At 44.7% G+C, this 15,031-nt stretch overlaps 1 protein-coding gene across 12 annotated transcripts in view; it reads left to right on the top strand.

The window, feature by feature from the left end:
• LDB2 (LIM domain binding 2) overlaps window positions 1-15,031 on the top strand; it is a 463,909-nt gene that overhangs the window by 167,587 nt on the left and 281,291 nt on the right. For all 12 annotated transcript variants that reach the window (XM_069594774.1, XM_069594775.1, XM_069594769.1 and 9 more), the window contains exon 2: window positions 3,365-3,467. In XM_069594774.1, the coding sequence (XP_069450875.1) occupies window positions 3,365-3,467 (103 nt within the window). The remainder of the gene's footprint in view (window positions 1-3,364; window positions 3,468-15,031) is intronic.

Genomic DNA, 15,031 nt, shown 5'->3' with positions numbered 1-15,031 from the left:
CGACTGAGGACTTCACTTTCACTCTTTACTTTCATGCATTGGAGAAGGAAATGGCAACACACTCCAGTGTTCTTGCCTGGAGAATCCCAGGGATGGGGCAGCCTGGTGGGCTGCCGTCTATGGGGTCACACAGATTTGACTTAGCAGCAGCAGCAGCAGCAGCATTTATACGGGCTTCCAGGTGGTGCTAGTGATAAAGAACCTGCCTGTCAATGGACGAGACAAAAGAGACATGGGTTCGATCCTAAGGTTGGGAAGATCCCCTGCAGGAGGGCATGGCAACCCACTCCAGTGTTCTTGCCTGGACAACCCCATGGACAGAGGAGCCTGGTGGGTTACAGTCCATAGGGTTGCAAAGAGTTGGATACGACTGAAGCGGCTTAGCATGCAGGAGTGTATATATCTCAAGGCTACTCTCTCAATTCGTCCCATTGTGTCCAAAGTCTGTTCTCTAGGTCTGTGTCTCTAGTCCTGCCCTGCAGATGGGTTCATCCATCCCATCTTTCTAGATCCCTTATATTTGTGTTCATTTATGAAATTTGTTTTTCTCTGTCTGACTTACTTCACTCTGTATAATAGGCTCTAGGTTTATCCACCTCACTAGAACTGACTCAAGTATGTTCCTTTTCATGGCTGAGTAATATTCCATCACATATATGCATGTACCACAACACTTTATCCATTCATAAGTTTCCGCTATGTCACAGACAGGCATTGTTGCCAAGAAATGGGCTACAGACAAAGTGATTTGGAAACATACTCAATTTGGAAACAGTTTTGATGTAGAGTTCTTCAGAACATGAACTGCTTCATCCCTTAGAATTGATATTAAAGATGGTAGATAGGTGAAAGGGGCATTGCATTGATCTTCACTGTGTTCTCAGCACTCTGCTAGGCATGTTATAGCCACTGACTTACTGAAATGCCACATTGATTATTAATACAACTGTGGTTGTATCTTCTGGTTGAGATATGCATTACTGTTCTCATTATCATTATCCTTAATTTCCAAGTAAGGAAATAGGCTCATGGGGGTAAAATAAGCTGTTCAAGTTCACATAGCTTGTGTCAGGGTGTGCCTGCTCCGAGGGCTGTGCACAGGACGGACCCACCAATGATGTATTAATAATACCACCCGCCCTACTGTATGGTTTGAACCTCCTCCTGAGCATGAGTCCTGACCATGGAGCAGTAGAGTGAAGGGCTTGAAAAGAAACCAGACTGAGACAAAATATGACCCTTTCCATCACCCTTCCCTCTTCCTGAACCCTAGTCCTTGCCTCCCCCAAGATGCAGAAAAATGAGTTGGGCAGGGGGTGGGGTGGGAGGAACTGGGAGGTTGGGATTGACACATACTGGTGTTCAGTTGCTCAGTTGTGTCCAACTCTTTGTGACCCCATGGACTGCAGCACACCAGGCTTCTCTCTCCTCCACTATCTCCCTTGAGTCAGTGATGCCATCTAACCGTCTCATCCTCTGTTGCCCCCTTCTCCTTTTGCCTTCAATCTTTCCCAGCATCAGGATCTTTTCCAATGAGTTGGCTTTTCACATCAGGTGGCAAAAGTACATATATACATGTGTGTGTGTGTACACGCAAATGCACGCACATGTGTACACTCTTGTCCAACTATTTTCAACCCCTCAGACCATAGCCCACCAGGCTCCTCTGCCCATGGGATTTTCCAGGCAAGAATACTGAAAGGGGTTGCTCTTTCCTCCTCCAGGGGATCTTCCTGACCCAGTCATTGAACCAACATCTTCTGCATTGACAGGCAGATTCTTTACCACCAAGCCACCAGGGAAGCCTCATGTTGCTGTTTGTGTTCAGGCACTAAATTGTGTCCAACTCTTTGTGAGCCCATGGACTACAACATGCCAGACTTCCCTGTCCTTCACTATCTCCTGAGTTTGCTCAGACTCATGTCCATTGAGTTGGTGATGCCATCCAACTCTCATCTTCTGTCATCCCCTTCTCCTCCTGCCTTCAATATTTCCCTGCATCAGTGTCTTTTCCAATGAGCCAGCCCTTTGCATCAAGTGGCCAAATTATTGGAGCTTCAGCCTCAGCATCAGTCTTTCTAATAAATATTCAGGGTTGATTTCCTTTAGGATTGACTGGTTTGATCTCCTTGCTGTCCAAGGGACTCTCAAGAGTCTTCTCCAGCAGCACAATTGAAAGTATCAACTATTCAGCACTCATATATGTCTATATATACATTTGTATATGTACATATTATTCATACTAAGTACAAAATAGATAACTAATGAGAACCTACCGTATAGCACAGGGAACTTTACTCAGTTCTCTGTGGCAATTTAAATGGGAAGGAAATCCTAAAAAGAGAAGATATATCCATATGTGTAGCTGATTCACTTTGCTGTACAGCAGACACTAACACAATATTGTGAAGCAACTATCCTTCAATAAAAATGGATTAACAAAAATTAAAATTAAAAAATAATTGGGAGTAAATCGAGCACTATACAGAGAATGAGGCACAGGTTGGACCCCCCTCTTTTAAACACAACACTACCTCCCCCCCCAGTTCCCTGTTAGGGAAGCCCTTCTCTTGCCCTTGAAGATTTGCAGTGACATTAACGGTCTTCAACTGGGTCAAGTTCAAAGTATTTTCTGGATGAACAAGGGAAACTCTTAACCCAAGACAAACAAGCAGAGTTCCTATGGATGGTTTGCCTTCCGCTGAACTGTTCTGGTTTTAATGACTGATCTAGTAACGAGCTAGTGGTTGCCTGTCATCTTAAACCAGTCCCCGAGAATACTCCACATGTATGTGACGTCTGCCTGTGCACATACTCATCTTTCTACATAAATCCAGGCAGCAACACCTGTGTCTTTCATAGGGATATTTACATAGAGGAACGCCACAAGCCACACACAATCTTTTCTTTTTCTTTAAGTAAATTATCTTTAAAAAAATGTAGTCTCCTTAACCTGGTTGTGATATTGTGGTTTCTGTTTGTAAAGTCGGGCTCTTAAAAGAGCAAAGTGAAAGAAAGAGAAAAAAGGCTGAGTACATTTTACATTACGTGCAAACCCTTTCCTTAAAAACTTTCGCCGTATTCCAAAATACGTTTATTAAATCTCCCCAAATATGTCCCCCAGAATTAATTTTCACTTGCTTTGCATTAACTTGTTTATCGAATTGGAATTCGGTCCCCATTCGAGGCAATTAATTTGAAGACTGACCACACACCCACCCACGCTCCTTCCAGAACACCCACACACATATGCCGAGTCCCAAGCCACCGGTGACTGAGTTTTTCGGCCTTTTTCCCTTTCTCAGCTCCTCTCTGAGCTATGTTCTGCTCTTGCCTGCTAAATAAATGATCTGTCTCTTCGCAGGACAGCGACAACCTCTGGTGGGACGCGTTTGCCACCGAGTTTTTTGAAGATGATGCCACATTAACCCTTTCATTTTGTTTGGAAGATGGACCAAAGCGATACAGTAAGAAAGCAGTTTATTTTCTCTAATATTTCCTCTTTTTTTTTTTTTTTTTTTGCGCCCGAAAGAAAACCACAGGGGTCTTCAGAGAATAGAACGGTGCTGACAGGCTGACAGTATTCCCTGCCCTCCTGCCTCTGATCAAGGCCTTGTCACCGGGCGGCAGCCTGACTCAGAGGTGGCGAGATGTTTCCTTTGCAGCTTAGGATGTCTAGGCATTTGCCTGTTTTGAGAGCGAGGCAGATGTGAACCAAGTTCCCCAATGATAGGTGGGAGCTGAACTGTGGACAGTTGTTACCCCTCACTTCCCTGCAAACCTTCTTTATCCTTGACAACTCATACTTCACACGTACCGTTTTGCTTCTGAAGTTTCCTTAAAAAAAAAGTCTTACAGTCACGGCATCAGCTGAATCCTTCTAATCCCCTCTTATCAATTATCTCAAGTATTTATTTGACAAGTGCTATGTTTTCTTGCGGGCGGGGGAGGCCCCAGCTGCTTGGAACACACACTTTGGGATTCCTGTTGACAGAATTTATAGTTCCTTATCTTTCCGGCGAGTGATAACTCTGTAAAGAACCACAAATTACAGCCCGTGGCACCTTGGGTAACAGCTGATCTGTCCTGATTAGGTTCAGCCAACTTGTCAGAGATGAGATTTGCTAGTTATGCTGGAAGACTGAGAGGCATAGATACATCAGCACAAAAGCAATTAATGTCCGGTTAGATCAGAAGAGATGTGTTTTCAGAAATCGGCCTTGTGCAGTAGGAAAGGATCTGTCTGTCAGAGGGTAAAACATCCCAAATGTCACAGACACGGGGCTGATAATGGGAGCAGCCACAGTATGTACAAACGGGTTGGTTCAGATCATTGGGTAATTGATAGGTAATAGCAGTCTTGATGAACACCATGAAAAGATCTAACGGCTTCTAAATGTATTGCAAAGCAATTAGCGTACAATAAGTGTATTTTTTTTCTTAATGTTACAGGGCTTCGGATAACTTAGTATTTGGATCTATTGCGAGATGAGTTGATTAATTATGCCAATACATGCATGGTGATTTTCAAAAAGTGGCAAACTGGTGGGGGAGCAGGACAGCTTGCTCGACGGAAGTTCAGAGCCAGGAGCGTCTCTTTAGATTTGTATATTGCAGGCTTTTAGAGGTGGGGGACATGATCAATACATGTTTTGTATGAGAGGGGCAGCTACTGTGCCAGACAAGGGGCTGTTCCGGAACGTCTTTACATTCTACATAAGGACGCTTGTTGCCAAGTGCCAGCAGATCCACTTCACTGGGGTCCTAATGAGTTCACTAGCTTTTCTGTGCGTGGGTGCTCCCAACCTCCTCACACCCCAGAGAGTGGGAGAGTCAAAGCTACTATCTCTGAATTCCCTGGGAGATGAATGAACTCAGCAATCTAACAGTTTCTCTCTCCCCAAAAGTCTGCCTGATCAATGATGAATAATTGCAAACCTAGCAGCCATCCATCCTCCGAGCCTTATTTTTTTTCTGAGGCATAAGCTCAGATAACTTCAAGTTATCATTGTTTCACGTTCCTGTGCTTATGTGTGTGTGTGTGAATCCATCAGGCTCTGCTCGAGGAACTAGAATTACTAATAAAACAGATTCTCAGTCTTCCATCTGTCCACCCCTGACCCCAACATCATCTGCGGGGGCGGGGGGGGGGGGCGGTGAGGCATGATCAGGGCTCGCTGAAGATCTTATATCCACGTACAGGAGTGCCTGCCTGACAACGAGCCATTGTTGCCCAGGCTTCTTTGTTTCTCTGAGCCAAAATATTTCCCGAGCGGCAGAGAGAAACAAAGATGATTGACAGTCTGGAGCCGAGTCTCATCAGCTGCTTTGCTGACAGTCGGGTGATGTGCGCACGCTTGCTGATGTGCGGGCTAGTGACAGCTGATTGACAGCCGAGGACTGGGAGATAGGGAAGATGAAGGATGCTTGGAGTGTCTGACACGCGCTGTTTATGCAGCGCTCCAAGCATCTCGCAGCTACCTTAACCCATTGGCGGTCCAGGCACACTGTGCCGGCTGGGCAGGGAAAACGCACCCTGGCCCCGTGCTGGGGGCTGCAGCCTTCTCTTGACACCTTGCAGGGAGCTGAGAGCTGTGTATTTCTGAGGGAGAAAGTAGGACTTGGCTATTACACTTATATATGTAAGACATTTCTGCAAATTACTTTCGTTCTAAGTACCAAGGAATATTCCAGGTGAGGTTTACTTAACCCTTACTAGAAAAAAACTTTTCCTTCTCCCTCCCTATCTCTGTGTTTTCAGAGGGTGTCTCAGCTCTAATAGATTGTATCTCGAAGCTACCATAAATCCTGTAATATGTGTTTACTTGTTTATTTGTTGCTTGTCATCCTGTATTAGAATGTTTTCTCTCTGTGCACCAGGGCTTTGTTTTATTTATTGCTGAGTTATCAAGTTAATACAGAAACTGGCACAAGACAAGTGCCCAAAAAATACTCATTGAATGACTATATGAATGACATTTAAGGGGAAAATTTTATACCACCAAACAGAATATGCTGGCAAAACCATCCCTTGACCGAGGTCTTTGCACTTCTTTAAATGGGGAGAACTCAAACCAAAGAGCTCTTCTTGGTTTTCAAATAAGTTTTAGGGTGTGGTTGGCTCTATTTTAAGTTGCACAGTTGGAAGGGGAATGAAATGGTTGGGTGGCATCACCGACTGGATGGATATGAGTTTGAGCAAGCTCTGGTAGTTGGTGATGGACAGCCTGGTGTGTTGTAGTCCATGGGGTCTCAAAGTTGGTCACGACTGAACAAGTGAACTGAACTGCACTGGGAGAGGCACACCTAATCATATAATAATTCAGGAAGTAATTATGTTTGGGAAGATACACTACTCTTCCATTTATTATTTAGTTTTTGTCTGTGTGGCCTCCAGGATCTTAGTTCTCTGACCAGGGATCAAACCCCTGTCTCCTGCTTTGGAAGTGAAGAGTCCTAACCACTGGCCTGCTGACCAAGTCCCATTGCTCTGCCTTTTAGAAAGCCCCTGTTGCTCCATCCACCTGGGTCCCTACTCTCCTGATGGAAGTGGGCTCCCTCCCCAGGTCGGGTATGATCAGGACTGCCAATGGAGACTGCTGCTGTCTTCCTAGAAGACTGGGGTGTAGTTGATGAGGAGAGGACCCAGAGGAACAGTTACTGGAAAACGTCTGCCATCGGGCTGTGCAGTGCCTAAGGTTATGTGCCTGCCGCTGCCTCGTGAGCCATCCTGAAGGTATTTTCCCAACAGCTGGAGAAACCCACAGTCCAGGGAGGTGGTTTCTCTTTGGGTGAGGTGGACTCTCAAATGGGGAAGAGGGCCAGGCGGAAGAGATTCCCTCTCGCTCAGCAAGTCCATAGTTAAAGATCAGGAGAGCTGAAGAGTGTCTCTTCTGGAAGTGGACCCTTCCTCGGCCCCCAGAGCCCCAGCTGGTGAGTCATGAGGCCTCAGGCCAACCACCTCCAAAGTCAGAGTCAGGGCACCCCGCCCCGCCCCATCCTACCCTTTCATCTCCCACTGCAAAGGGGGAAGAAGTGCGTGTCAATTCACACACTTCTGAAAACAGCAGTCGCAAATCATAATGTGTCTTATTTGACGGAGAAGACAAGTGAGAAGAGGAAGGGGATGGCAGAGCCCTCTCCACGCTCGTTTTGCAGTTTTAAGGTGGTGCGTGATTTTCTCCTCCATCTTGTATGGAAGTGACCGTTCTTAGGTTGCCTGCTCATTGTCAGCGTCAAGCGAGGGTTGATTTTCCTTTGCATCTTTTCTGGGCACAGAGCCAAACTGTGGGCACAGTCTCCCCAGCTCCTGGTGACCAGCACAGACACTTTTGGTAAAGACACTGGTTAACCCCCTAAAGAGACCTAGGCTAATGTCCAGGGTCACGATGGCTATATTCTTCATCTATAGGAAATACGTGATTCCCAGTTCATTCAGGAAAGGGTTCTCTGCTGGGAGAGATGCATGGAGAAAGTTCTCCTGTGTTTCATGGAGACAGTGGAGAGGCTGGGAGGCAGTTGGATATATTCAACAATAGAAAGCACACGAGAGTTCAATGTGAACATTCTTGGGTCTTAACGTATGCCTTGATTATTAAAGAGAACCTCTATTTCCTCATCTGTAAAATGGACTCAATACTACCATCACTGGCTTATGATGAAAGATGATCAAAGATCCTTGGAGCATTTGAACAACGTGGCAGTCAGCACTATTATTCTTTTTAATATCTATTTATTTATTTAGGGCTTCTTTTGTGGCTCAAAGGGTAAAAAATCTGCCTGCAGTGCAGGAGACCTGGGTTCCATCCCTGGGTTGGGAAGATCACCTGGAGAAGGGATTCCTAACCCACGCCAGTTTTCTTGGCTGGAGCACTCCATGGACAGAAGAGCCTGGCAGGGTTGCAAAGAGTCGGACCTGACTGAGCCACGAGCACTTTCACTTTATTTGTTTCTTTGGGTGCATCAGGTCTTAACTGCGACATCCAGCATCTTTCATTGTGGCGTGCGGGCTTCCCTAGATGTGGCGCGTGAGCTCCGGAGAGTGGTGGCTCAGTAGTGGAAGCCTGTGGGCTTAGTTGCCCCTTGACATGTGGGGTCTTAGTTCCCAGACCAGAGATCAAACCCATGTCCCCTACATTAGAAGGCGGATTCATAATCACTGGACTGCCAGGGAAGTCCCCGCTATTGTTACTGATAACAGTACACAGCCTGGGCTTCAGTGCAGTTTCTGTGCATTGGACAGGCTTGCTGTGGTCAAGTCCTTATCAAGCACCTAGAGCTTGCTGGGCAGCAGGGAGCCCACAGACAGCTTTGCTGGGCAATTCCTGCTGAAATGCAGCATTGAAGTGACCGCCTCCTCCCAGGCTTTCCACTGCAGAAAACCCACAGTCATCACTGGTGAGTGAAGTGGGAGAGGGAGTGAAGAGTGACTGAGTGTGTGTGGGCTCTGGCCTTTGGGGGCTGAAGACTCCCAACTCTACACTATGTCCAGGTTGGCCTTGCTCTGGAAACTTGATGGGGAAGGATGATACAAATAGTAAAATGCCATCTGATTTGTGGGCACTTCTCATTGGCCCCCAATTTAAAAAAAATTTTATTCCCCTCATTATTTTTAGGGAGAGGTGTGTGGTTCAGGCAGGAGTTCTGGGTCTGATACCTGGATTCAGACCCACCTTTGTCTTTTGCTTGATTGCTATCAAACTACTTGATCCCAGCTTCAACTCATTTGGACAGAGATCATGCCTGTATGCCCTGTCATATCTGACTCTGGGACCCCATGGACTGTAGCCTGCCAGGCTCCCCTGTCCATGGAATTTTCCAGGCAAGAATACTGAAGTGGGTTGTAATTTCCTTTTCCAGGGGAATCTTCCCAATACAGGGATCAAACCCACGTCCCCAGCGTCTCCTGCCTTGGCAGGCGGATTCTTTACCACTGAGCCATCCTGTCTTTTACTACCTGTGTGATTTGGTCCAAGTCACTTTTGAAGCATCAGCGGCCTCCTTTGCAAAGTGAGGGCTTGATGAGATGACGCATGTAAATTTCTTAGCAGAGTTTCCAGCATACAGAAAACAGCTCCATAAACAGCTGTTGTTTCTCAATTGAATTCCGACGAGCGTACTTCAGCCTCTAGATTGAGATCGAGGGCAACTCAGATAACACAGTCGTCACTAATCCTTTAAATATTGTTCGTAATTTGAGGGTGACGGGTCCCAGTAATTTGCCGTCTTACAACCTATATTATGCTGAGTCCCACGTTCCTTCCAGAGAAAGGTTTCTGGCAGGACCGCACACCTTTATAGTCACATGAGCCCAAAGACTATTTTTGTTTCCTCTGTGGCTTCTGGGGGTTCATTTATTTTACCGTCCAAAAGCAGAAAGTTGTTTGGGGACATGCCACCACTCTCCATACTGTTTCCTTAGTCGTCAGATTCCACTAGATATTTGAAGACCTGCGCATCGGCCCCTCCATGGAGCAGTTTCCACACATCTTACCTCTCTTTTACATTTTTTTTTCCTGTTTCCCTTTTATTCTGAAAATTCTGATGGCGCTGCGATATTGATGCAGTTCTTCAGTTTCGTCATTGTAATATGTGCTTTCTGTGCAGTGTATTTGGATGTGTGCCCTTAAGGTAGAGAAATTCTATGAGGCCCGAGGAGCTTGCCTATCTCTGGTTGCTATTTTTTTTTTCCTGGTTTATATTGGTTCACCCTGTCCAGCTGTGTTTTTATTCTGCTTGCTATATCAGAATTCTGAAAACATTTCCCCCCACTTTCTTTTTCTCCCTGCAATATCACCTTACACGATTAAAAATATGTTTCTGGGAAAATGATTCCTTGAATTAGCATTTTGAGACCACACTTAATAACTATTAGGATATGAGCATGGGTATGTTTTTTTAATAGTACACCTATATATTTTCTTTCTTGTTTTTATTCTTCAACTAAAGAATATTTTATTAAAAAAAATTTTTTACAACATTGTGTTGGCTTCTGCCATACAGCAGTGTGCGTCAGCCATAATTATACACACATCGCCTCCCTCCCTAAGCTCCCTCCCCTCTCCCCATCCCATCCCTCCAGGTCATCAGAAAGTGCAAGGTCGGGCTCCCTGCGCTGCACAGCAGCTTCTCACTAGCTATCCATCTTAGACCTGAGAGCGTAGGTTCTCCGTTTGTCCAACCCTCTCCCTCCCGCGCTGTATCCGCAAGTCCATTCTCTACGTCTGTCTCCATCCCTTCCCTGTAAACAGGCTCATCAACACCATTTTTATACATTCTATATTTTCTATATAACTCATCCTCTGTCACCCCCTTCTCTTCCTGCCCTCAGTCTTTCCCAGCATCAGGGTCTTTTCCAATGAGTCGACTCTTTGCATCAGGTGGCCAAACTATTGGAGTTTCAGCTCCAGCATCAGTCCTTCCAATGAATATTCAGGGTTTATTTCCTTTAGGACTGCCTAATTTCATCTCCTGGCTGCCCAAGAAACTCTCAAGAGCCTTCTCCAGCACCGCAATTTGAAAGCATCAATTCTTTGGTGCTCAGCCTTCTGTATGGTCCAACTCTCACATCTGTACATGACTACTGGAAACACCATAGCTTTGACTATATGGAGCTTTGTCAACAAAGTGACATCTCTGTTTTTTAATACACTGTCTAGGTTTGTCATACTTTTCTTCCAAGGAGCAAGCATCTTTTAATTTCGTGGCTGCAGTCACCATCTGCAGTGATTTTGGAGCCCAAGGAAACAGAATTTGTCACAGGATTGTGTAGCTAGCATTTAGAGACCTGTAGCTTCCTTGAGAGACATGTGCCAATTAGTCCAGGGGTTCTCCCTCTGTGAAGTGATTTTGTTCTTCTGAAAATTCTTCATTCCTTTTCTTTCTTTCTTTCTTTCTTTTTTCATTTAAGGAGGTAGAGTTCAAAATCCCTGACTCTGGGTCCTTTTGAGCTTTGGCTCCACCAGAGCTGTGTGAAAGTAGGTGTGTGAGGTAGTGAACCTCAGTTTCTTTATACATAACATCAAGGTGATCAGAATCCAACATCATAGGGTCCTTGTGAAGACTGAGAGGGAGTTGAAAGTGACAGTTGCCCAGTCGTGTCCAACTCTTTTTAACCCCATAGACTATACAGTCCATGGAATTCTCCAGGCCAGAATACAGAGTGGGTAGCCTATCCCTTCCCCAGGGAAATCTTCCCAACCCAGGGATGGAACTATGTCTCCAGCATTGCCGGTGGATTCTTTACCTGCTGAGCTATCAGGGAAACCCAAGAATACTGGAGTGGGTAGCCTATCCCTTCTCCAGAGGATCTTTCCAACCCAGGAATTGAACCAAGGCGTCCTGCATTGCAGGCAGATTGTTTACCAACTGAGCCACCAGGGATTAAATAAGATTAAGTAACACACACCTTAATCTTCGATCACTTCTCCCTGGTGATCTCCCCAGTGATAGACAGGGGGCCTGGCGTGCTGCAGTTCATGGGGTCGAAAAGAGTCAGACACGACTGAGCGACTGAACTGAACTGAACTGAACACATACCTTAGCTTAGTGCTGTCCATGAAAAACACACAGCAAATGTTTATTGCTTGGATAAATGAATGGATGGATGAATAAGAGAATGAGTTGAACCTATGATATGCCAGTCACTTGGCAGTAATACTACTTCCCTGGCAGCTCAGCTGGTAAAGAATCTGCCTGCAGTGCAGGAGACCCCAGTTCAGTTCCTGGGTTGGGAAGATCCCCTGGAGAAGGGAACAGCTACCCACTCAAGTATTCTGGCCTGGAGAATTCCATGGACTATACAGTCCACGGGATTGCAAAAAGTTGGACACTACTGAGAAACTTTCACTTTCACTTTGTCATACATATAAAGGATAGTTCCCTTTATTTTTTTCATCATTGAACACACAGTAGGAAAATCTCTGGCTCTGGGCAAAGCTTGATCAAATTTGTCTGCCACAGGGAAACCTTGAGAATTTAATGACCAACTGGGAGAAAAGTTGATACTAATGGAAGATGGTGACTTAAATAAACAAGTGCCAAACTATTACAATGATGACACTTGTCCAATAGAAGGTAAAGTTTCCACCCCTTATTTTGCTCAGAGGTCAAGGAGTGCCATCCTGTTCTAGGCACTTTGGGGTTCTATATCTTGTTTGCTGAGGACCAGATGAAAGGAAGGGAACTGTGCATTCAAAATTTAATCCGAGAAGAAGGAATGCACTTCTTCAGAGTGGGCCCTGATGGTTCATTACTGGATGATTGTGGCGCTTCCGTTACGTAATGACATCATTGTCTTTGCTTCAGGTAACTCAGGACAATGCTGTTCTCTGATGGGGCTGCACTATAGGGTTTCTGGAAAGGTCTAGTATTTGAAATTGTAATTCTAGTGAGTTATCCTTTTCAACAGAAGTCTTTATTGGGCTGGCAAGATTTGGAGTAAATTAAGTTCATTTACTTAAGCAGGCATTCATTTAAGATCATTTTTCTCTTCACTCGCTCATTGATTCACGAATTCAGAATGCACTGAATTCTTGCTTTTCACCAGGCGTTGTCATCATGGGGTAGTTAGTCTTAAGAGGAAGGCAGTTCATCACTATTTTTTTCATTGACTTTTAATTTCATTTAATGAAAAGCTCTTGCCTTAAATTAGCACAATCTGCTAAGTAGCACAAAGAGAAAATATTCTCGCAATGTTAATGCAAAATCTAGGAATAGTTATATATTTTTTAAAAAAGGCCTGAGAGAAAGCCTACAGCTGACGAAGGAATACACAGACTTCTGGAGGGAAAGATGAGCCTGAATCTTTCCTCATCTGTGGTTTCAAACTGATGATATCAAGAAATGCAAATTGGCCATAGCGATAGATTCAGCATATCTCCCATTCATTCATCTGCTAATAAATACCACACTAACGATCAAATGACATAATGGGCAGAAAAATGTGTTACGTAAAGTGCTATTTAAGTTGAAAGCGTAATTATCCTCACATTTGTAATTGACCTTTTGGATTTGGTGAGTTTATTTCCCCTTTATAAGTCAAGCAGTTAGGAAGTCTGGGAGGAGTGTTGGATCTTTCCTTATGGGGACAAAATTCACTGACAATATTATACAGCTTAAGCAAGTCAGACTTGTAACTATTCTCAAGAGCTTGGTTGAGAGGTCTAAATGAGGTTCTAGCCAAGAAATGGACAAGGATGTCTCACTGTTGAGACTGTGTGGCTATGATACCTATGGAGTACTGGTATGTACATTTCTTGACTCTTGGTTCCATGGGTATATTCCTATTCTCATTTGCTTCCCTATGGTTTTCAAACCAATATGGCACTACCTCATGGTGGGTAACAGGATGAATGTAGCCAACTTTTCACTGTCACAATGATAGGTGATGCTACTGGCATTTATTGTCAGGGAGCTGGAGAAGATAAATGTTCTACTCAATTAAGAAACATCTTACCTGGCCCTCTTCCCATCCAATTTACTCCTCATCTTGAAGGTAGTGTCGCTAGATAAAATCTAAGTATACAAATGCAATACATGGGACATAATTAATACTACAAAATCACTTGTTGTTTATCTAACAATCTGAGTTAACTAGAAGCCCCGTGTCTTTCTTTTTTAAAGCTGGCAGCCCTACCAAAGGACCCCAGTTCATGCTCAAATATGAAATCTAGACAATTCCAGAGCAGTTCCAATGGAGTGTGAACACTATACATTATATGGGAAAATCTCTAAGAGTGTTACTTGGCCCTGTTATGCGCTAGAGTCTTGCCTCTGCTTACATTCAGCAACTGTTCTCATGAGTCTTGCTGCCGCTGCTAAGTCACGTCAGTCGTGTCCGACTCTTTGTGACCCCATAGACGGCAGCCCACCAGGCTCCCCCATCCCTGGGATTCTCCAGGCAAGAATACTGGAGTGGGTTGCCATTTCCTTCTCCAATGCATGAAAGTGGAAAGTGAAAGGGAAGTCGCTCAGTCATGTCCAACTCGTAGCGACCCCATGGACTGCAGCCTACCAGGCTCCTCCATCCATGGGATTTTCCAGGTAAGAATACTGGAGTGGGGTGCCATTGCCTTCTCTGTCTCATGAGTCTTACCTAAAGAATAAAACACCTCAGCAGTGGGAGCATGGTGTGTGTGTGGGGGGGGGAGGGGGGGTAGTAGGCTAAAGCCTGCCTGATTTTGAATCCAAAGTCCACATTGCAGGCCTTCCACAGTTGACTGCTGCACTTGAGCAGGTACTGAGCACACAGGAGTACGATCACCTGCCTGAAAGGAGCTTACAGTTTAACAAGGGAAATGGAGGTAAGCAATTAAGTCCAGTGCAATAATATCCCCACAATGGAAGGGTAAGGCTAACAAAGTCCTTGGGGCATAAAGAAGAAGGTGATCAAATCTGTTTCCAGGAGAGAAAGACTCAAACTGGTAAAGGGGTCTTTCCAACCTTCTAAAACCTTTGGTTCTTTGAAGCCATGACAGAAAGCATGCTACCAGGATATCTTGCAAAGATTAAGTTTTCAATAAATGTTTGTGGATTAGACAGATGATAGAGCAAGGGTGTGCGCCTGCTCGGTTGCTCAGTTGTGTCTGATTCTTTGCAACCACATGGACTATAGCTTGCCAGGCTCCTCTATCCCTGGGATTTCCCAGGCAAGAATACTGGAGCAGGTTGCCATTTCCTTCTCCAGGGTACCTACCTAACTTAGGGATCAAACCCATGGGCTCCTGCATTGCAGTCGAACTTTTTACTGCTGAGCCACCAGAAAGTCCATAAATAGTATCAATATGATCCATGTGAACTGATTATTTAACCCACAGGCATGTTAACTGCACGTACAGTTTTTCTCATGTTTTAATACATTTCTTCCATCACAATCTCTAGCTGTAGTGACTCATTTTGTATTGTAGAGTAACAGAAATGTCACAGAGCAATTTGGAAGTTTGTCCATAAACAGAACTGAGACTTAGACTTAACATTTTAAACAACAAATGAAAATCATATCTACCCATAAAAAAGATGTGGTACACATACC

This window comes from Ovis canadensis, chromosome 6 (assembly GCF_042477335.2).
Source record: "Ovis canadensis isolate MfBH-ARS-UI-01 breed Bighorn chromosome 6, ARS-UI_OviCan_v2, whole genome shotgun sequence".
NCBI classification, from domain to species: domain Eukaryota; kingdom Metazoa; phylum Chordata; class Mammalia; order Artiodactyla; family Bovidae; genus Ovis; species Ovis canadensis.
This window is presented reverse-complemented; position numbering and strand designations above follow the sequence as displayed.